General features: G+C 42.3%; 2 protein-coding genes across 3 annotated transcripts; both read right to left on the bottom strand.

Annotated features, from left to right (window-relative positions):
• Nucleotides 1-1,803: 1,803 nt before the first annotated feature.
• Nucleotides 1,804-7,620, bottom strand: LOC147619125 (pentatricopeptide repeat-containing protein At2g39620-like). 2 transcript variants are annotated; one of them, XM_086774313.1, is made up of 2 exons: nt 7,494-7,620; nt 1,804-6,952 (listed from the first exon to the last, which is right to left on the bottom strand). In XM_086774313.1, the coding sequence occupies exon 2, from the start codon at nt 6,229-6,231 to the stop codon at nt 2,968-2,970; it is 3,264 nt and encodes a 1,087-aa protein (XP_086630439.1). In that variant the 5' UTR covers nt 6,232-6,952; nt 7,494-7,620; the 3' UTR covers nt 1,804-2,967. The 2 variants fall into 2 exon arrangements, with proteins under 2 accessions (XP_086630439.1, XP_086630440.1); XM_086774314.1 differs by lacking the exon at nt 7,494-7,620 and adding an exon at nt 7,207-7,304.
• Nucleotides 7,621-10,610: 2,990 nt separating this feature from the next.
• On the bottom strand, nt 10,611-13,998 carry LOC147619124 (pentatricopeptide repeat-containing protein At1g03540-like). The gene is made up of 8 exons (XM_086774419.1): nt 13,708-13,998; nt 12,888-13,606; nt 12,477-12,698; nt 12,282-12,377; nt 11,998-12,092; nt 11,195-11,949; nt 11,004-11,054; nt 10,611-10,910 (listed from the first exon to the last, which is right to left on the bottom strand). Exons 1-8 carry the CDS (start codon nt 13,996-13,998, stop codon nt 10,611-10,613), a joined length of 2,529 nt encoding a protein of 842 aa, XP_086630545.1.
• Nucleotides 13,999-22,510: the final 8,512 nt, after the last annotated feature.

Raw genomic sequence — 22,510 nt, 5'->3', positions numbered from 1 at the left:
GCCCACATTATTCTAGTAACTACATTTAAAGGGATCGTCTAGATGAATCCATCTTACACACTTAGCAAGTTATAAATGTCAGGCTAGATGTGGAGGCTCTCATTAGGAAACCTTTATACATATGGTCAAATCCCACAACCACTACACACTGGGGTCAACAATGTAGGAGTGTGGCAAGCATCTTTATGATCATACACTTAGCTACATGGTAAGCAATGTTTTTTAATTTGAAAAAACTTAGAAAAAAAAGGTGTCGAAAACTTTTAAAAGAATATTCTTAGTAATTTTGGCTAAGATCCCCACTCTTGCTACATATAATGATCACCTAAAAAGTGGTCATTCTTTTTGGTGGGGGGAGAGATGGTCACCAAAAATAGGACTTTTCAAAGGGAATATATAGAGTTTGTTAATAAATGAAAATTGAGCCTAGAGAGTCTTATGGGAAACGGAGCCTAAAAAGAGAAAAAGATCGTAAGATTTGGTTATAAATTTTTAGAAGGGTTCTCCAAAAAAAAAACACAAATATAGTGAGGTTCCTCATAGTGGAAACATTGCAATGGTGGTCTACTTGATAGCAAGTTAATGTCTTTCCCATTTGGATTGGTCTACAACTTGTTTTAAAATTCAATATCTTGCAAAAGTGTGAAATGTGTTGGTGTGTACATGTGTCAATATTCCGAGAGAGAGAGAGAGAGAGAGAGAGAGAGAGAGAGAGAGAGTAATGTTAGAGGTACCTATGTGTTATGATTTCAACCGCTCACCAGTTTTGCAAAATTGCTCGCCCGTAATTGCTCGCCAAAAAAAAGCACAAATGACGACATTGGTTCACTCTTATCCTTGTATGATGCCAACCTTGAGAGATGTTATTTTGGATCCTACAGACGTCGACACGATCTTATTTTCTTTGGAGCCAAGACATTTACTTTTGAATGCAGTATATGTCATTTGGGATGCATGATATTTGATTATGTGACGCATTATGTGGATTATATGTAGTTATTTGGACCATAGATTTGATGGTATTTTTGGTGGTCATTTCACCTTGGATAAGGAGCTTGGATACTTCCAGGTGGTCACACATTTGTTCCATGGTTGGATGATCTACACTTTGGCTATCTATTTGGCTATCCATTTGAATATATAGCAAGTTATGGCATCTAAATGAGTGGCTATCCATTTGATCCAAGGAGATTGACCAGTTGCGTCACCAACATTGGCTCTATATTTCCCATTCGATCTAGGCGGTTCGAGAGCCATTGCTTTGGAGTCTACATGGCTTGGATTTACATTTCATTCATGCGGTCGCAGTTGTATGGATTACCTCATCTTCAGAGCGATGCTCATATCTTTTCCATTTAATCATGGAAGATACCCGCCTAGCCTCATGATCGACAAGAGTCCTTTATCTTTTACATTTGATCCTAGGGATCATAAGATTCATGTATTTGTATTGGTTCTCTGTGATCGTGACACTTGTTTATGTATTGGGATTTTGTATATAGCCTTTGTATTTATTATTTTTTTAAATTTTCTTTTTGCACAACCACCTTTTGATTTCGAGGACGAAATCATTATAAGAGGGGATGGTTTGTAATGAAGGTGATTTGGTATGCACATAACATGGGAGATGGAACTTACACTTGAAGCTTGGGATCATTCACATGTGTATGTTTGGGAGCTTTGGTCTATATTAGGCATAGGGCTCATGAACATTGTATCTTTTTGACATATTATTTACCATTTTGGTTATCTTCTTGCCTAGAGCAAACTTTCATGGTGAGCTCTCTCTCTTGAGAAGCTGTGTGTGTACTCCATCAGGAGTGCAAACCATGTGTGTACTCCATTATGAGTGCAAACCTTTCTTGCACACCTACATGGTCGTCATACCTATCATAGGTCTCATCCTTGTCATGAGTTTTGGTTTAGAGAAAAAATTGTCATAGAGGCAAATAATCTTAAAGCACCTCCAACTAGGGGGGTTTGTTGGGGGTATTATGAGCTTCACGTGAGTGTTCATCTCGTTTGTGAACCTACTTGCATCTATGTGTGAACATCCCCTAAAAGGGTGTGAACACTCATCTATATGTGTATGTGTGTGAAACCACACTTATGAGTGGATAAGGTAAGTGTGCCATGTGTCACCCGACCTTTGCATGTGTTAAAAGATAACACTGTTCTCTAGCCTACAAAAGAAGCATTGTACCTTGAGTCATACCAATCTATTATCATTGTACATGCTGCAACCATTGTCTCTATCATTTGAGCATTGTCACATCTCTGTCTCTCTCTCTCTCATCCATTCACCACAATGGATGTTTTTCACCCTCCATAGCTGGAGTCTCTCTAGTTGCCTGATCACCAACACTTTCACCCCCGTAAGATCTCTTTCTCGTGGCTCACCGCCCAAGATGACTTGGGGCAGAACTTGTCTTGCTTGGGATCACGGACCACTCATGGCAGCAGCATATGCTACCACTACGGGGCATAGGAGGAGACAAGCGGATATGGGCTTTAGGACTAGCCGAAGGCCCAGCATGTTTGGTAGCAAATCCTTCCGCTGTCATGTTGGATCACCATGAGTCCCATTTCATTACCTAGGGCATAGTTGCTTGGGCGATGGAAGTGGAACCATCAGCTTATAATGAGGAGAATGACACCAGCCTTACACTCCGACCAACGCACCACTGGACTTTGTGGCCAGCCTCCTTGGACTCCTTTGACTTCCACCAATCTGAAGTAGGAGCTTATCCACGGGATGTAAGCAGGCCATTGAGAGCATTGCCACTCCCCCAGCAAAGTTTATCATATCCATATACACTCTTCAAGGCTGTTGGCAGACCTCATATATACTCTTTCGTGGCTGTTGGGAGTGCCTCTAAGGTAGCTCACGCGTCATGCAGACTCAATGCAAACCTCAGACCAATCCTCAGGCATAACTTTCCTTCAACATTTTAAGGGGAAAAATTCCTAGGTTTGCATACATGTTTGCCCTTTTGAAATGTCTTTTATTCCCAACCAAAAAGGAATGCACGACTCCACGGGCATCTGATCCCTAATTATGTCATGGCTTCTCAATGCGTCATTTTCTACTCTCATTACCTCAACCTTGTTCGCTTCCTCCTGCATGGAGGCATCTGCATAGATATTAAACATGCATAGATAAGCTGCTGTGCCCTTCTCATCCAATCGCATTGCATGTTCGAAGGCAAGTCTTCCAAGCTCCACGTTGCCCCACTTTCGACAAGCCCCCAACACAGTATGCCATGCCACAATACCAGGATGCGACGGCATTTTCCTGATCATGGCTACCGCCTTGTCTATATGACCTGCTCGGCCAAGAAGATCAACCATGCAAGAGTAGTGCTCAGGAGTTTGGATGATACCATAGTCATTGCTAATGGCCTCAAAGTACATCTGGCCCTTATCCACTAGACCTGCATGACTGCATGCATTGAGAACACTGAGGAATGTGACCAGATTTGGCTTCTTATGTTCTCCTCTCATACTTTCAAAGATATGAAAAACTTTTTCACTCTCTCCAAGCTGGGCATATCCTGCAATTAGAGCATTCCATGAGATCAAGTCTCGAACTTGAAGCTTGTCAAACACTTCTTGCGCTTCTGCAAGCAAGCCACATTTCGCATACATATCAATTAAGATGTTGCCAACAAGGAGCTCTCTTTCCAACCCTTTTGTGGCAATCTCAGTATGTGTTTCTCGGCCCTTGACAGTGGCGCCTATGCTGCCACAAGCTTTCAAGCTGCAAACAAATGTGACAGCATTCAGATGGATGCCCTCACATTGCAACTGCTCCAGACAAAAGAGTGCCTCCTCACCACACCCATGTTCTGCATATCCTGCAATTAGTGCATTCCACGAGACCACGTCTTGAACTGGAAGCTTGTCAAACACTTCTTGTGCTGTTGCAAGCCAGCCACATTTAGCATACATATCAACCAAGGTGTTACCAATGAGGAGGTCTCTTTCCAAACCTTTTCTGGCAATCTCAGCATGTATTTCTTGGCCCTTGAATGTGGCTCCTAAGCTGCCACAGGCTTTCAAGCTGCAAACAAATGTGACAGCATTCAAAGAGATGCCATCATGTTGCATCTGTTTGAAACAGTAGAGTGCCTCCTCACCACGCTCGTGTTCTGCATATCCTGCTAGTAGTGCAGTCCAAGAGACGACATCTCGAACTGGAAGCTTGTTAAAAACTTCCTGCGCTGTTGCAAAACAGTCACATTTGGCATACATATCGACCAAGGTGTTGCCAATGAGCAGCTCTCTTTCCAGGCCTTTTCTAGCAATCTCAGCATGTACTTCTCTGCCCTTGTCAGGGGCTCCTATGCTACCACAAACTCTCAAGCTGCAAACAAGCGTGAAAGCATTTGGAGAGGTCCCCTCATGTTGCATCTGTTCAAAACAGTCAAGTGCCTGCTCACCACGTCCGTGTTCAACATATCCTGCAATAAGTGCATTCCACGAAATCACATCTCGAACTGGAAGTTTATCAAACACTTCTTGTGCTTCTGCAAGCAAGCTACATTTAGCATACATATCAATCAACATATTGCCAACCAGGAGCTCTGTTTCTAGCCCCTTTTTGGCAATCTCAGCATGCATTTCTTGGCCCTTGAGAAAGACTCCTATGCTGCCACAAGCCTTCAAGCTGGAAAAAAATGTTACAGCGTTTGGATAGATGCTTTCATGTTGCATCTGTTCAAAACAATGAAGTGCCTCATCACCATGCCCGTGATCCACATATCCTATGATTAGTGCATTCCATGAGATAATGTCTCGAACTGGAAGCTTGTCAAACACTTCCTGTGCCGTTGCAAGCAAGCCACATTTAGCATACACATCGACCAAGGTGTTGCCAATGAGGAGTTCCCTTTCCAACCCTTTTTTGGCAATCTCAGCATGCATTTCTTGGCCCTTAATTGTGGCACCTATGCTGCCACAAGCCTTCAAGCTGCAAACAAACGTGACGACATTCAAAGATATACCCTCGTGTTGCATCTGTTCCAAACAATCCAATGCCTCCTCACCACACCCATATTCGGCATATCCTGACATTAGTGCAGTCCATGAGACCACATCTCGAACTGAAAGCTTGTTGAACACTTCCTGTGCTGTTGTAACCAAGCCACATTTAGAATACATATCAACCAAGGTGCTGCCAATGAGGAGCTCACTTTCCAACCCTTTTTTGACAATCTCAGCATGTATTTGTCGGCCTTTGACTGTAGCTCCTTCTCTGCTACAAGCTTTCAACACGCAAACAGATGTAACAGTACTCAGAGAGAGACCTTCCTGTTGCATCTGTTCGAAACAGTAGAGTGCCTCCTCACTGCGACCTTGTTCCGTATATCCTGCCATTAGTGCATTCCAAGAAACCACATCTCGAAATGGAAGCTTGTCAAACACTTCTTGTGCTGTCACAAGCGAGCCACATTTCGCATACATATCAACCAAGGTGTTGCCAATGGCATGGTCTCTTTCCAACCCTAGTCTAGCAATCTCAGCATGCATTTCTTGCCCCTTGGTTGCAGCTCCTATGCTGCTACAAGCTTTCAAGCCACAAACAAGTGTGACAGCATTCCAAGAGATGCCCGCAAGTTGCATCTCTTCAAAACAGTAGAGTGCCTCCTCGCCACACCCATGTTCAGCATATCCTGCAATTAGTGCATTCCATGAAACCACATCTCGCACAGGTAGCTTGTCAAACACTTCCTGTGCTTTTACAAGGGAACCACATTTGGCATACATATCAACCAAGGTGCTGCCAATGAAAATGTTTCTTTCCAGCAACCCCTTTCTCGCAATCTCAGCATGTAATTCGCAGCCTCCTTCCAGATCTTTCAGCGCAGTGCAAGCCTTCAATAAGGACACAAAAGCATATCCACTAGGATGTAGAGAATCATCCTCCTGCATTTTCTGGTACAAGGTGAGCGCATGCCGTGACTCACCTTGTTTAATATAACCTACAATGACCGAATTCCACGACCACTCATTCCGAGACACCAGCCTGTCAAAAACCTGCTGGGCATGGCACATGCTTACAACTTCCAACAGCAGCAAGATGAGGTGGTTCCCAAGTGATGCATGGGTGTCCAGTCCCTTTTGGTGCATGTAGGCATGCAAGCGGAGTGCCTGTAATAGGTTCCTCTCCTTTCTGCACTTGATCAAGAGGGAAGCAAAGTCCTCAACAGAAGGTTGCAGGGGCAGCATCCCTCCTTCCAAACAAGAGAGTTTAGCATCCACCACTGCTGCTCTTGTGATTGTTCACTTTGTCCTTCTATTTGTGCCCCCATCACACAAGGTCTTGAACCCAACTTGAAGCGAGCGCCTTACCACCACCACTGCTCTTGTTCACTTCTTCTTTATCTTCCTGTGCCTCCATCGCACAAGGCTCTACCTGTGCTGTGCATTCAAGACAACTCCCTGTTGAGTTTCTGCCGGAGATTTGGGGCCGTCGGATTTGTCTGTAACGAGTAAAGGAACCAACGCAGAGCAGCTTTCTTTCTCTGCAAAGATCGAATGAGATTTTACTTTCTTTGATCTTTGACTTGTCCGACAATTGGGAAGAATCTTCCTTCCTTAAACGCTTGTTATATGCCTTGGGACAAGAAGCCATCTCCCCCACGTGCCCCCAAAGTCAGGAAGGGGACTCCTGAAACACTCTGCAGAGTGTGCAATCTGCGGCAGGGGCTTTCTTTTATTGCTTTCCCTCTCGCTTTCCAAAGCTCTGACCTTTCTGCTGCGCCTTCTCTTCACGGGCTTTAAGCCCTTCTTTGTAGGCCTTCGTGCTCCTTGGCCCAGAGCTCCAAAGACCCCTTCGTTTGCTTTTAAAAAAACGAAGCTACGCGTTACAGGCCGTCCATGAGCCATAGGTTTCTTCTCCACACAATGAATGCGCAATCGTCAGATCGCCCTCGCAGAGCAACAGAATCTGCATCATCATCAGCCATGAAATCCAAGCTTTCCGATTCAAAAACACCAAATCCAAGGTGCAATCATCCCATTGTTGACACGGTAGTGTTCTCCTAAACCCTAATCAGTTTCGAAAGACTCTAGATGCGCAGGCTTCCTGTTTTAATTCATTCGGAAACCCGGGATGAAACCTAATATACTTGATCCTGAATTTAGGGTTTTGAATCCTAGATGAAAAGAGCACGCAATTTAGCTTCATTCGTGTTGAGATACCTTGTCTGGTTCTGCATTTAGGTTTTCAAAAAGCCCTTGGTGAGAAGAGCATCCGTTCTTGTGTATTTAAATCACTTCGAAATTTTAGATGAGACCCTAATTTGCATAGAAAGAAATGGAGTGAGGGTTTTCCGGAAATGATGCCTGCTCTACTTATGTAGAGTTTTCTGAAACCCTAACTATGCCTGTCTGCCTATAAACTAGACTTCCCAATTGCTTTGTGCGATTCCAGGTGACCACGCATCCGACAAGAAGAAAAGCAAGCACTACAAAGAGCAAGAGCTCACCTTGTGATGGAGAAACCCTGACCAGAGAAAAAGATCTAAATGTTGGGTTCGAACAGAAATGCAATCACTACTGTAAATGATCTTGCATTGTGCAAGTCGAGTGTATTAACCATCCATGGGTCTTGTGTGTTTTCGGTGGAGTAGGTTTTATATGCTCGTCTGGATCATCTCTTTGTTAATACCTTATGTTATCCATCCAAGGGTTTAGATGCTGGCATTGGGCAAGCCTTCATTTATCAGGGCAAAGGTTGGAAAGGGTTTAGAATGGCAACCGTCCTCAAGGGCTTCATGGTGGGTGGCAACAGTCCTCGTGGTGGGCACAACACTTTTCTTTGTTTGCGGGTAGATATATATATACCGTCAACACAGTATCCCTGCCACATAGCTTGATGGCATTGAACTCGGGTCCCCACAATGAGACCCAATAGTTCTACCAACTCGCCTATGCGCCCGTAGGCAGTCACAACCCATTTCTCTAATAGTGGTAGATGGGTTGCATGTGTTGTGGAAAGGTTTTAGAAATGCAACTCTATTCTATGTTGGAAATGTTTTAGAAAAGAAACTCATTTTAGAGCCAATCATGTGGTTCTTGGGATGCATGTTGGAAAGGGTTTAGAATGGTCCATGTCCTGAAGGGTTTCATGTGCTTGAAAGGGGTCGCCAACCCATTTATCGAGTGGTAGATGGGTTGCATGTGTTGGAAAGGTTTTAGACAGGTAACTCTATTCTAAAGCCAATCATGTGGTAGATGTTTATGTGAAAGCCCCTTTAGTTTAGACCCCAAAACCCCTTACAGTGAACATTTCTTTGTTAACTTCCAACATCTGACAAACACTTAAAGACAATGGGTTGTTGGTGGCTAGGGACATGGGAGACCATAGTGTATGCAGTTCACTCAAATAATTATGCCTATAACACAATGAAAGCATCATGTTTCTCTTGGAATGGTAGTAGCATTTTTAGTGATGATTGTTATGTGTTTTGGTTGTTTCTTAACCTTGGGCTTTAGATTGGTATAGTCATCATCTTTAGGATCTTCCCATCATAATAGATTTCGAAGTTTCAAAGCAAGAGGTCTTGTAGTTGAAGTTTGTGTCATCTATATAAGCATTTGTCAAAAAACTTGCATTTTGGGATCGGTAATGACTTATATATACGCCTGAGAAAGCAGTGAAGATCCTTGAAAGATTGCAAGGACAACATTAGCTGGTTGGGATGCAAAGTCTCAAAGAGAGAACTATGTATGGGCAAAGCCAACAACATTTGGGTTAGCATTTCAATTAGAGTAGTCTATTTTGCTATGCAGAGAATGCTATGTACTCAATGAAAGTGCAAGATGTTATGTACACAATATGAAAGTGCAAGATGCTATGCACTCAGTATTATGAAAGTGCAATACATTCAATATCAGGATGCTTAAAGCTTTAACATGTTGAACATTTTCATGTTGCTATATACTCAAAATCCGGAAGCTTAGAACTTTAATATGGTGTTCAATATGAAAGTGCTATACATTCAATATCATGATGCTTAGACCTTTAACAAGTTGCTAAACATTTTCATGTTGCTATATAAGTGTAAGATGCTATGTAGTCAGTATGAAAGTGTAAGATGCTATGTAGTCAGTATGAAAGTGATATACATGAAATATCGAGATGCTTAGAGCTTTAACATGTTATAAAGTGCTGAAGTACAAAAATCGAAGTTATGATTTCTTAAATTTGTATCACTAGGAAGACATGTTTTTCCAAGGAAGAATTCCTTGGTCTTGAAATTTTTCTAGAGAGAGTGTACCAAAGCTCTCCAACAACTTGAAATGCGATAATGTGTGTGTGTGTGTGTGTGTGTGTGTGTGTGTGTGTATACGTATTTAGTGTATAAAGTGCTTTACCTTGATAGCTAACAAGTTTGTATTTTTTGTCAACCCAGCAAGCATTGCTATACTTGGTGAACAAGCCTTGCACGATAAGATGAATCATTAGATAAAATACCTTGCAATAACAAAACAAAGACCGAAACATGTCCAAAATGCGAATCTAACCGTAAAACTGTAGTACAGAGTATTGTGTACCACGTAAGCATCTTCAAGCCTGCAAAGACAACTCCTCAATCGGAGATGTGTAGGTCTCGGAGCTACCGAGGGAGTGTTGTACCTAAACCAAGAAAAAAAAGAGATGATGATGCTCTTAACCGTGTACCGCTTCCTTCCTTGCTTGTTCTTGCCTCCTTAGCTCTCACACGAACTGGAGCTCTGATACCATAAAGAGAATCTGAATGAGAGAGAGAGCTTGAGTTCCTTGCAAGCAAACACACATACCCAAGAGAGTGCAAGACACAAGAGAGATGGATAACTAACTGAATTTTCTTCTATCTTCTTCTCTTCTCTACAACCTTATAACTAAAAGATAAGAGAACATACATAAAGGGAAAGTTTTCTCCTACAATAACATACAATGGTCGGTTAATAGTGTGAATCCGACTATATGAGCTGACACTATAACTATACCATAACTCTAGTACTCCAAAGTAACTGTCACACAGCCTGTCATCCACTGGTGGTATATCAATCATAATTTCCCCAACCATACCAGTGACATAAGTGCGCAAGCTATCACCTTGGCGGGTCATCAATGTTTGTCGTAGCACTAGTTATCTCAATAGGGAGGGAGCGTTATTGGAATTCTAAACCTCACATCCACATGAGTCTCAATGTCATTGCCTTCGGGATTGTCCCAAGACACAGCACTAGGTCTCTCTCTCTCTCTCTCTCTCTCTCTCTCTCCGATGGATTTGTTTGTCCTTTACAAACCTTCAGTACTGTTGTCTGGCAGGTAAACTTATGGACAACACGGCTACCAAAGAAAACCCACACAGAGCAAAAGCCAACTCTCAAACCACCCCAGAAGGCACATCAAACTCAACGCCCAACCAAGAAGCAAGCTCCCCTAACTATACCACAAGATAGGACAAGGAAACTGCTCCCATCAACACACACTTCTGAACAGATGCACTGCTTACAGTGATAAATGAATGTGTAACTCCTCCTTGTGCAACCATGGCAATGAAGAGAGATGGAAACACATCATTCGACTCACTCAGTCCAAGTTCATTGTCTACTCAAGGATACTTTGTAACAACCCCTGCATTTTTTTTCTCAAGTAGAACCTTATGTAGTTGCAATTTGGTACCTGCCTGAAGGCAACTTTCTCTTCCACCCAAAGGAATTACAACTTGTGGCCATAAAGCAACAACAATACCAACAAGAGCCTGTTGGGCTACATACCTGTTGGTGTGTAGCAACCTTGCTAGTGCACTGGTCTGCATGAAAGTCCTCCTTATTGAGAGATTCTCCTTGTTTGCATGCAAGTCCTCATGTGCAATATTGGACTTCATTTTCACTTCCATGAGAAATTCTCCCTAGGTTTGAAACTTGACCAATCTTTAACTTTTCTTCTAGTATCACCATCTTGCTTAAAGCAACAAACTCTCACATTAATAACACATGCAAACCTCATCCGACTCATTTTCATGCTCCTCCACCTCATCTCTTTCTCCATCATTCTGGCACCCAGGTATCAAGAATAAGGCGATAATGGCTATTGCTTTCTCGATGCTTGTTTTTCAATTCTCATTGCCTCAACCTTGTTGGCTTCCGCTGGCATGGCAGCATTTGCATACATGTTATACATACATATATAAACTGCGGCATCTTTTTCATCATATCCAACTGCATGTTCAAACGCATGTCTTCCAAGCTCCACATTGCCCCACTTTCGACAAGCCCCCAACACAGTATGCCACACCACAATATCAGGATGTAAAGGCATCTTCCTGATCATCGCTACTGCCTTGTCTATATGACCTGCACGGCCAAGGAGATCAACCATGCAACTGTAATGCTCAAGAGTTGGAATAAAACCATAGTCATTACTAATGGCCTGAAAGAACATCAGGCCTTGTTTCACTAAACCTGCATGACTGCATGCATTAAGAACACTGACAAATGTGACCAGATATGGCTTTATACTTTCTCCTATCATTCTGTCAAAGATACGGACAACATTTTCACTTTCTCCAAACTGGGCATAAGCTGCAATTAGTGCATTCCACGAGATTGCATCTCGAACTAGAAGTTCGTCAAAAACTTCTTGTGCTTCTGCAAGTAAGCCACATTTAGCATACATATCCATCAAGATGTTGCCAACGAGGAGTTCTCTTTCCAACCCTTTTCTGGCAATCTCAGCATGCATTTCTTGGCCCCTAACAGTAGCTCCTATGCTGCCACAAGCTTTCAAGCTGCCAACAAATGTGACAGCATTCAGATAGATGCCCTCGCTTTGCATCTGTTCAAAACAGCGGAGTGCCTCCTCACCATGCCCATGTTCCACATATCCTCCAATTAGTGCATTCCATGAAACCACATCTCGAATTGGAAGCTTGTCAAACACTTTCTGTGCTGTTGCAAGCAAGCCACATTTAGCATACATATCGACCAAGGTGTTGCCAACAAGGAGCTCTCTTTCCAAGCCTTTTTTGGCAATCTCAGCATGTAGTTCTTGTCCCTTGACTGTGGCTCCTATACTCCCACAAGCTTTCAAGCTGCAGACAAATGTTACAGCATTTGGAGAGATACCATTATGATGCATCTGTTCGAAACAGTCAAGTGCTTTCTCACCACGCCCATGTTCAACATATCCTGCAATTAGTGCAGTCCACAAGACCACTTGTTGAGCAGGAAGCTTGTCAAACACCTTCTGTGCTTCTGCAAGCAAGCCACATTTAGCATACATATCGACCAGGGTGCTGCCAATGAGGAGCTCTTTTCCCAACCCTTTTCTGGTGATCTCAGCATGCATTTCTTGGCCCTTGACTCTGGCTCCTATGCTGGCACAAGGTTGCAAGATGCAAACAAACGTAACAGCATTCAGTGAAAAACCATCATGTTGCATCTGTTCCAAACAATTGAGTGCCTCCTCACCACACCCGTGTTCAGCATATCCTGCCATTAGTGCAGTCCACAAGACTACATCTCGAACTGGAATCCTGTCGAACACATCTTGAGCTTCTACAAGCGAGCCACATTTAGCATACATATCGACCAAGGTACTCCCAACGAGAAGCTCCCTTTCCAACCCTTTGCTGGCAATCTCAGCATGTAGCTCTTGGCCCTTGACTATGGCTCCTATGCTGCCACAAGCTTTCAAACTGCAAACAAATGTGAAAGCATCAGGAGAGATACCCTCGAGTTGCATATGTTGGAAACAGTCAAGTGCCTTCTCACCGTGACCGTGTTCGGTGTATGCTGTGATAAGCGCAGTCCAAGAGACTACCGTTCGAACTAAAATCTTGTCAAACACTTCTTGTGCTGTTGCAAGCAAGCCACATTTAGCATACATATCAACCAGGGTGTTGCCAACAAGGAGGTCTCTTTCCAACCCTTTCCTAGTAATATCAGCATGTACTTCTCTGCCTTTGTCTCGAGCTCCCATGCTACCACATACTTTCAAGCTACAGACAAATGTAAAGGCATTTGGAGGGATGCCCTCATGTTGCATCTGTTTGACACAATTGAGTGCTTCACTGCCATGCCCATGTTCCACATAACCACCAATGAGTGCAGTCCATGAGACCACATCCCGAAGAAGGAGCTTGTCAAGCACTTCATGTGCTTTTGCAAGCGAGCCACACTTGGCATACATATAAACCAAGGTGCTGCCAACAAAAACTTCACTTTCCAGAAAACCCTTCTTCGCAATCACAGCATGTAATTCGCTGCCTCTTTGCAGATCTTTCAGTGCAGCACAAGCCTTCAGTAAGGCCACAAAAGTGTACCAACCAGGATGTAAAGCATCAAATTCCTGCATTTTCTGGTACAGTGTGAAAGCATGTCGTGGCTCACCTCCTCTAACATAAGCCGTGATGAGTGAATTCCACGAAGACTCATCTCGATACGCCAGTCTATCAAAAACCTGCTGAGCATAGCACATGCTTCCTACTTCCACCAGCACAGAGACAAGGTGGTTGCCAAGTGATGGATGGGTATCCAGCCCACTTTGGCACATGCAAGCATGCAAGCTCAACGCCTGTGCTAGGTTTCTCTCCTTTCTGCACTTCTGCAAGAGGAATGCAAAGTCTTCAACAGAAGCATGCAGGGGAGGCATCACTTCTTCCAAGAAAGAGAGTGCATCCTCTACGCTTAGCATCTCCCCAGCACCAGCACCATCACAGCTGTTTGTATTGTTGTTCGCTTCTTCTTCTTCTTCTTCTTCTTGTGCCTCGACTCAGCTTGCACCCTACCAGCCGTCCATCCAGAAGGTGTAATTGGTGAGCTTATGCCGGAGATCTGAGGCCCTTGTGTTTGTCTGTAACACGCAAAGAAGAGCAGCTTTCTTTCTCTGCGGCGATGAAATGGAGTTTCACTTACTTTGCTCTTTGGGTTGTCCCTCTTCCATAAGCGCTCGGTGCGTGCCTTGGGGCACCAAGTCATCTCCACGCAGAGGTTCATTGTGGCTGATCGGAACGTCACAATGAATTGGCTCCTTTTATACTCTATAAATACAATTTTTATCTTGGGTAGCCCCTTGCACAAAAGCAAGCAAGCCTGCAGTGTTCGGGAAAAAATAGGTTCAACTTAGCCTAAAGCTGGCTCAAATTGAATACGAGTCGCTAAAAAAATTTGAGAAGGAAAAGCTTCCTTCTCGTTTTTTTTTTGAGAAGGAATATGGCCGATTCATTTTAAAAGGAGAAGGATTTTAATTTTTACTATATATAAATAATATAAATATATATAATTATTAGCTTAAGTTTGCTTAGTGCTACTGAGAGCTTAACTTCAGTCTTGACTCTTCATTGTGGGCGCCCGGCGGATTATTATGAGCAGTGTTCGGGAAAAAATAGGTTCAACTTAGCCTAAAGCCGGCTCAAATTGAATACGAGTCGGCTCAAAAAAATTTGAGAAGAAAAAGCTTCCTTCTCGTTTTTTTTTGAGAAGGAATATGGCCGATTCATTTTAAAAGGAGAAGGATTTTAATTTTTACTATATATAAATAATATAAATATATATAATTATTAGCTTAAGTTTGCTTAGTGCTACTGAGAGCTTAACTTCAGTCTTGACTCTTCATTGTGGGCGCCCGGCGGATTATTATGAGCAGTGTTCGGGAAAAAATAGGTTCAACTTAGCCTAAAGCCGGCTCAAATTGAATACGAGTCGGCTCAAAAAAATTTGAGAAGGAAAAGCTTCCTTCTCGTTTTTTTTTGAGAAGGAATATGGCCGATTCATTTTAAAAGGAGAAGGATTTTAATTTTTACTATATATAAATAATATAAATATATATAATTATTAGCTTAAGTTTGCTTAGTGCTACTGAGAGCTTAACTTCAGTCTTGACTCTTCATTGTGGGCGCCCGGCGGATTATTATCTTAGCAAGGGTGTCATTCCACGTTGCTCAGGTTTACTTTATCTCGAAGCACGCTCTAGGTAGTTGAACAACGTTGTGCTCAATGCCATCATGTTGGTCCCGTAACTGTTGTCGTATATGTTGCCATAACCACAAGTGCCACCTAGTATTTGTCAGTTAAATATACTATCAAGTCAATCGACTCATTCATACACCACTAGTGCCCCGACTAACATTCGTGCACATTGGGCATACGTACCCATAGTGCCAAAGGTAATCAGTGCACTCCAAGGGATGATATCTCGAGAAAGAAGCTCCTCAAGCATGCCCTCTTTATGCTTAGCTATTTGACTGAAAGCTATCTCGATAGCCACTTGCAAGAGAAGCTTTGCCTGCATCTTAATTTTGTTCCTGATTTGGATGTTTTTTTGCATATTGCAGCTTTGGCTATGAGGTCAAAGATAACTCATGCACATCGGTAGCAGTTATAGGTTTATATTAATCAGCGATTGCGAAACAATATCAAATAATGAGACTCGTCGCATCATCGACTTCAATATCGCATACTAAAAAAGGTATTCGTATTTTTCTCTCCTTTATATTTGAACAAACTAATGGCCACTTTCAACACTGAAGGTGTATCTTTGGTCCACTTTCGATACCGAGAGTGTTATTTGGAAAATGGAGGAAGGGCATATTTCCCTTTGTTTATAAAATTTTGGGGAGGACTATGCCAACTCTCCGGCATACTTTATGTATGGTTTTTTTTTCACTCACACAAACAAGCACAAAATTCGTATGACTTGAACAACGACATGCGACTCAGATTTAGATGTGCTAACCAATTTGTAACTATCCTTTTTGCAAAGGTACTTCAAGATTTCCATTGATCATAAGCGTAGGTGTGCGGTTCATAAGCGTAGGTGTGCGGTTCAAGATTTCCATTGATCATAAGCGTAGGTGTGCGGTTCATCGATAGAGAGCGGACATGCCTCTAGCAGCCTTTCCAAGTATGTTTACAGATTTATGTTTATTCGATCACTTTAAGATATTTATAAGTAAAACTACACGGTTGTATGTTTGTTAATTTTTAACTTTGCCTTCAAGATATGTTAATCAAAACCGCCAAACATTTGCTATAGGTAACTTTGGCAAACCGAAATTGGGAAGAAGAAGAAACGCCTAGGGAAGAAGATGTCATATAGACTCGTTAAATAACAATCCACCTAGCATGTAATAAAAATAAAATATTAATTTTTTTAAATTTCGTTAAATAACAAGCTCCCCAAATTACTCTAAATTAGGCTAGGGCTAGAGTAGCAAAAAGAGAACAAGGCGACAACAATGCCCACAAAGAGAGGAGGAGGAAGGCGCTAGCAAAAGACGATGTGGAGATCTCAGTACTAGGTGGTGTGTGAGTGTTAAAGGCCGAGCCACCATAGGCACTACAAGGCAAGAGGCAACTAAGCGATCAAGCAAGTGGAGAAAAAAAAAAGCATTGGCCACCAGGTGTAGCAAGGTGCCAAAAGGAAGCAACTGCTGTTGCATAGCACAAGCTAGCCATAAGGTAGAGGTGGCAGTAGACGCTAAGGCCTTGTGCTATGGCTAGCCTTAAGGAGGCAAAGGTGACAGCAGAGCGTTAGTGGCCATAAGGCCTAGCACTAGAGGCAACAACAATGCTGGCCATTAGGCAGAGGCGGCAACAACAGCAAACAGGTCGCATGAGGGTGGTCGTGTGCAAGACATGGGACAAGAGGCGCATAACGTTTGGACACGGCCACACTAGGCGTTGCCAAAGGAGAGCAAACGGCTAAGATTTTTCTACCTCTCTCACTCTGTGTTAATTTTTCTTGTTTTATGATGTTGTAAAGAATCTCTCTCTCTCTCTCTCTCTCTCTCTCTCTCTCTCTCTCTCACACACACACACACACACACACACACATCATCATCATCATCATCAAAACCAGGTGCACTCCATGCTTTGAAGCTTGCAAAACAAGATTATTATTATTTAATTATTTTATGTTTTGTGTAAGTGCTTGGGTAGCATACTTCGTGTAGTGTAAAGCATATTTGAAATGCTCAAATGAACATGAATTTGAAAGTGTACTTGTTGGAAGCAATGCTAGACTGACATCCGCAATTGATGAGCATAAAGCTTGTTCTTATGTTCGATGGGGATTCAAAAGTACCCTACAAATTAGAAAATTACAAATGCATTACCACATTTGAAAATGAGTTTTGTATCATGAATCAATACGTAGGACTAATGGCCACCTTCAACATGAAGGTGTTTTGGTCCACTTTCGATATCGAAAAGTGCTATTTGGGAAATGGGGGAAGGGCTTTTTCTCCTATGTTTATAAAATTTTAGGGAGAACTATGCCAACTCCCCGCCATACTTTATGTATGGTTGTTTTTTTACTTCACTCACACAAACGAGCATGAAAATCCTATGACTTGATGAATGACATGTAACTCAGATTCAAATGTGGTAATGAATTTGGAATTATCAACCTTGCGATGTACCCTAAGATCTATGTCGATGTCCATCAATTCCTCACGTCGAATATAATCATAACCTTGATGTTCATGCTCATTCGAGCTCTATAAGTTGTTCATATAAACTTGAGAAAGGCACGCATATACAAAGAGGACATGCTGCAGAAATGGTATGGGTTGCATTATCCATCTTCATTCAAGTGTTTCAAGATGTTTATACGTGAACGAAAGGACACACATTCTTTCAAAGTATGTTGACAACGCACAAGTGCAAACAATCAAGAGGATAAGGCTACCCAAGCATTCTAGTTTTTTTTAATGCACTATATCATATCACCTTTCACTATTAGGATGTAGATTATGGTCCTTATATTATTTATGACTTTCATATTCCTTAGAGACACATAGTAATTCTCGTGAGCTTTTGTGTTCAATGTTTACTCACTAGGTGTGATCAACATTACTATCAAGTCATGATGTGTGTGATCAACATGGTCACATCTGACATATTTTGAAATGTAGCATCATTAATGCGCACAAGGTGTGATCAGCTTTACTATCAAGTCATGACGTGTGTGATCAACATCATGGTCACATTTGACATGTTCTGAAATGTGGCATCATCACTTACAAAGCGAGAAGCAACAATCCTCCATCAACATTGAGAAAAACTAGATTTGACATGGGCATAGTGTTTGTCAAATGAACCAAGGTGTCCTCAACATAGCCATGATCTACAGAATAACCAACAACGATTACTAACCTGCCCTAAATTCCTACAATATACATGAATTATGAAGGAAAATCTTCACAAACAGTCATTCTGATATACCAACATGCAAAAACATAATGTGTGTTGTTGTAGAACTTTAAGTTGAAGTCTCCACATGTAATGTCATGCTATCCAAACCATTGGAACAATCACGCACATCAAATTTTTAATAATTATTGTTTCAAAAGATGCATATATGAATACGAAGTATGTAAACGAAACTTATCATATATCTATTGCCGAGTAGTGATCCTTCCTACCTCTAGCTAGATGGATGACCATAGTAGTACTGACCATCAAGTATATTATACCCTAATGATGTTATGGTTGTGTCAAGCATCTAAATTTAGAGTGTGTAAATAGAGATAAGAGTGTTGATCCACATTCTAATATACTCACTAAACCTTAACAAGACTTTGTATCTTCCACAGCCAAATGAAACAAAAAAAGAAAAGATGTCAGACTCTTTGAGAGTGAGATCACAACAAAGCATTCGAGGCACGGGTGTGCCATCAACTTTGAAAGAGGTACTCCTATGTGCTAAAACTGAACTATAATGTAGTTGTACCAATGCAATGCAAACTCATGCATGTTGGAGGAGCTATACTTCTGTCAATTTAATGGCTCAGCAGAGATCCCTAGCAACAATGATAAGCCATCTTCTAGCTTTACAAATGCCATGATTTGAAATGGTGCACTCTCTCAATGTGATCTTATGTTTGAATCCACACCAGCTCTTAGCACACTTAATCCTAATTTCTTGTGAGGTCACTTCACATTAGTTTTGTGCTTATGAACAAAAATGTCCATTAATTCTTGCTCGTCAACTATATTTTTTCCCCCCATGAGATCGAGCAATGAATGTTATTCAAGAACCGGCTCTACTACCCCTGAATGATAGTGCATGGCGGTCTGCATCAAGGTGTAAAGGCAAAAGATCCTTTGCCCGGCATGTTCTACTTTGGAATAGTCCGAAAGGCAGTGCCTACAACTTTGTGGGGTGGCTGCAATTGCATGCACTACGTCAACCGCTCTCCAATCAACCAAGTGGTGCCGATAGTAGGTTGTGATGGACTAACTTCTAGAGGAAGATTTAGACCTTGTGGAAGCGGGAAGAGATTCCTTGGGATACCCAATGGTCTGATTGAGGTGCCATTAATCTCATGAATCTAGATCCTTGGGATGCCCAGTGGTTTGCCACTGCCGTTATACTAGGGCACCATTAATCGCATAATTTTTTGGATCCTTCATCGAGTAATGAAAAAAGGGGGGTGGTTGGGTTGTCCGGCCGAAGGGGTCCTGCCACTCCCACTCACCTACATGAGTCAGAGGTCGAAGTTCTCCCATAGTCATTGGTGCTAGGAATATTTGAGGAGGGTCTATGTGCCACTAATAATCATGAAGGCCAAGAGTCCTCACAAGGAGGAGAGGGTCATTCAACCATAGGGACCAACTAAGAAAATGAGTGCGAGACCCCCATCAGATCCACTCTCCCACCAATGACTAAATGGGGTTAGTGCTTACGAGCCCCCATACAATGTGAGAGTGAGTGCCCATGGGGTGACCACTCAACATCGTAAAGAAGGGGCTCCAAATCAGGGGCTCACAAAGTCTCTCCAAGGATGGGAGTAACTTGGTGATAGCTAGCTTGAGGTGGCCCCAAGCCTTGATCAAACAAGAAGTAAAGTAATCCCATCGAAGAAGGATCTGGGGCCACCGCTCAAGCTTCCATGATATCCACCACACACTAGGGGTCCATCCAAAAACCTTAATTTTCAAACTAATTTTAGAGTTCTTTTGTTTGTTGGCACCAAACAACTTTTCTAGTTCATCCCATGCTTCTTTTGAGTTTTCTTTCTATGCAATATGATGGATGAAACTATATCTCCTAGTCCTAATGTAATGATGGCTAAGGTGATGAAAAACAGGTAGAGGGAGAGGAGACACACACACAGGGGAAAACCCTAATGTATATTGCAAACCCTAACCATAGAGGGAAGCCATCTCCCTTCTCACACAATGCATAAAGCCATAATCCATAATCTACAACACACACACTGTGTTGTGTCCACAAACTGCTAACCCTAGCTAATGTCCACACACTATGACCAGCTGGGCGTGGTCATTTATGTTTCACACATGTTACTAGCTAACATGCCAGCACATAGTGCAACTGGCACAAGCTGACATCGAGCTTGAATCTCAACAGCCCCTCTCAAGCTCATGAGATGTACTACCATAGATGAAGATGTAGATGAACTTGGGCTATCAAAGCTCTCAACACTCCCCCTCAAGCTCATTCCATGTACTCCCAACATAGCACGGAAGTACTCAAACTTCTCCCTGCTAAGTGGCTTTGTAAAGATGTCGGCCACCTGCTCTTCAGTCTTCACATACTGCAAATCCACTGTACCATCCAACACCTTCTCTCTGATAAAATGATAGTGGACCTCTATGTGTTTGGTCCGTGCATGAAAAACTAGATGCTTGGCCAACTGCTGCTCATGTTGTCACAATGAATGAAAACCTTGCCACCATCAATATGCTCACCCAAATCAGCCAAGAGACTCTTTAACCATACTCCTTCACATGTAGCAATGGCTGCACCCCTGTATTCATCCTCTGTACTAGATAAAGCAACAGTAGGTTGCTTCTTGCTGCTCCAACTCACCACTGCACTTCCAAATGTAAAGGCATAACCACTAGTAGACCTCATGTCATACGAGCTACCTGCCTAATCTACATCTTTGTAGCCATGTACATCCAAGCCTTTACCATGCTCATAAAGAAGACCATAATGTGCAGTGGTCTTTACATATCACATAATGCGTCTCACCGCATCCAAATGAGGTTTTCTGGGGCTCTGCATAAATTGGCTTACTAGCCCCACAGTGTAATCGAGATCCGGGCGTGTGATAGTCATGTAAATAAGACTGCCAACCATCTTTCTATACATAGATGGATCATCCAACTCTTCACCAAAATCAGTCCATAGCTTCACATTCTGCTCCAAAGGTGTACTCATTGGCTTACACCCTGTCATCCCATATTTTGCCAACATATCCAATGCATATTGGCGTTGCACTAACCATGTCCCTGCATGGTCTTTGATCACTTCAATCCCAAGAAAATATTTCAATTCACCCAAGTCTTTCATGTCAAACTGCCCACTCAATGCCTTTTTAACATGCATAACATCTGTAGCATGATCTCCTGTGAGACAATCAAGTCATCCACATAGATGAAAAGCAAGACAATCCCATGATCTGTTTTCTTCACATAGAGTGAAGAATCTGCTAAAGAAACCTAAAATCCAAGGGAGATAAGATATCGGCTTATCTTATCACTCCAAGCACGAGGTGCTTGCTTCAAGCCATATAATGCTTTCTTTAATCTGCATACATAAGTGGGATACCTCGGGTGTACATATCCTTCTGGCTGTGCCATATAAACTTCCTCTTGTAGATCACCATTTAGAAATGCATTTTTCACATCCATTTGATGCATTTCCCAACCATTTGCTGCAGCCATAGCAATGACTGCTCTCACTGTTCCCATCTTTGCAACTGGACTAAATGTTTCATCATAGTCCAAGCCTTGGGTTTGTGCATAACCCTTAGCTACCAATCGCGCTTTATGGCACTCAATGGAACCATCTAACTTGCATTTCACCTTGTAAACCCATTTGCAACCAATGATATTTTTTCCTTGTGGGTAAGGCAACCAAATCCCATGTTTCATTAAGAACCAATGCATCCATCTCAACATCCATTGCCTTCTCCCATACATGCTTCCCAATAGCTTCTGTATAGCATGTAGGTTCCACATGCTTTACCAAAGAGGTCATATATGCGTAATGCATAGCAAAGTCATGATATGTCAACCTGTCAACTAGATACCTTACCCTTTGGGATCTTCGCAATGAATGCGGGTCACTCTGAACACCTATCACTCTAGCATGTGGAGGCACATATCTATCTTGCCTTGCACCTGGTGTGCGTAAAACTGGTATGCCAAGTTCCTCATCCAAACTTTCTGAACTTGATGACTCATAACCTGTAATGCCAATTCCTTTAACCTTCTTTTTCCCTTTATCCACAGCACTACTCCCAGTGCTCACACTCTCATGCCTCAAGCGTCCTGACAATGAACGTACAGTGCTACTCTCAGACTCTGCTGGCCCCCCAGACATAGAAATAGAACTTGCTTGTAGCAAGTTCACATGCACATCAGCATCAATGGAATCAATGACACCCTCATCCTTTGCCTTGTACCAACTAGCAAGTTCATCAAACACCACATCTTGTGAGATGACCACTTGCCTAGTATGTGGATTGTAACA

Source organism: Cibotium barometz, chromosome 34 (assembly GCF_041138505.1).
Source record: "Cibotium barometz isolate CiBa-2024 chromosome 34, ASM4113850v1, whole genome shotgun sequence".
Lineage (NCBI taxonomy): Eukaryota > Viridiplantae > Streptophyta > Polypodiopsida > Cyatheales > Cibotiaceae > Cibotium > Cibotium barometz.
This window is presented reverse-complemented; position numbering and strand designations above follow the sequence as displayed.

Excerpts from the sequence above, each read along its gene's own strand:
- LOC147619125 (XM_086774313.1), bottom strand. The coding sequence starts at position 6,231 with ATGCTGCCCCTGCAACCTTCTGTTGAGGACTTTGCTTCCCTCTTGATC.
- LOC147619124 (XM_086774419.1), bottom strand. The coding sequence starts at position 13,998 with ATGAACCTCTGCGTGGAGATGACTTGGTGCCCCAAGGCACGCACCGAG. Across the intron at positions 13,607-13,707 it reads AAACAGCTGTGATGGTGCTG|AAGTGCAGAAAGGAGAGAAA; the intron begins GTGCTGGGGAGA and ends TTCCTCTTGCAG. Across the intron at positions 12,378-12,476 it reads GCAGGATATGCTGAACACGG|CATAGGAGCCAGAGTCAAGG; the intron begins GTGTGGTGAGGA and ends ACCTTGTGCCAG.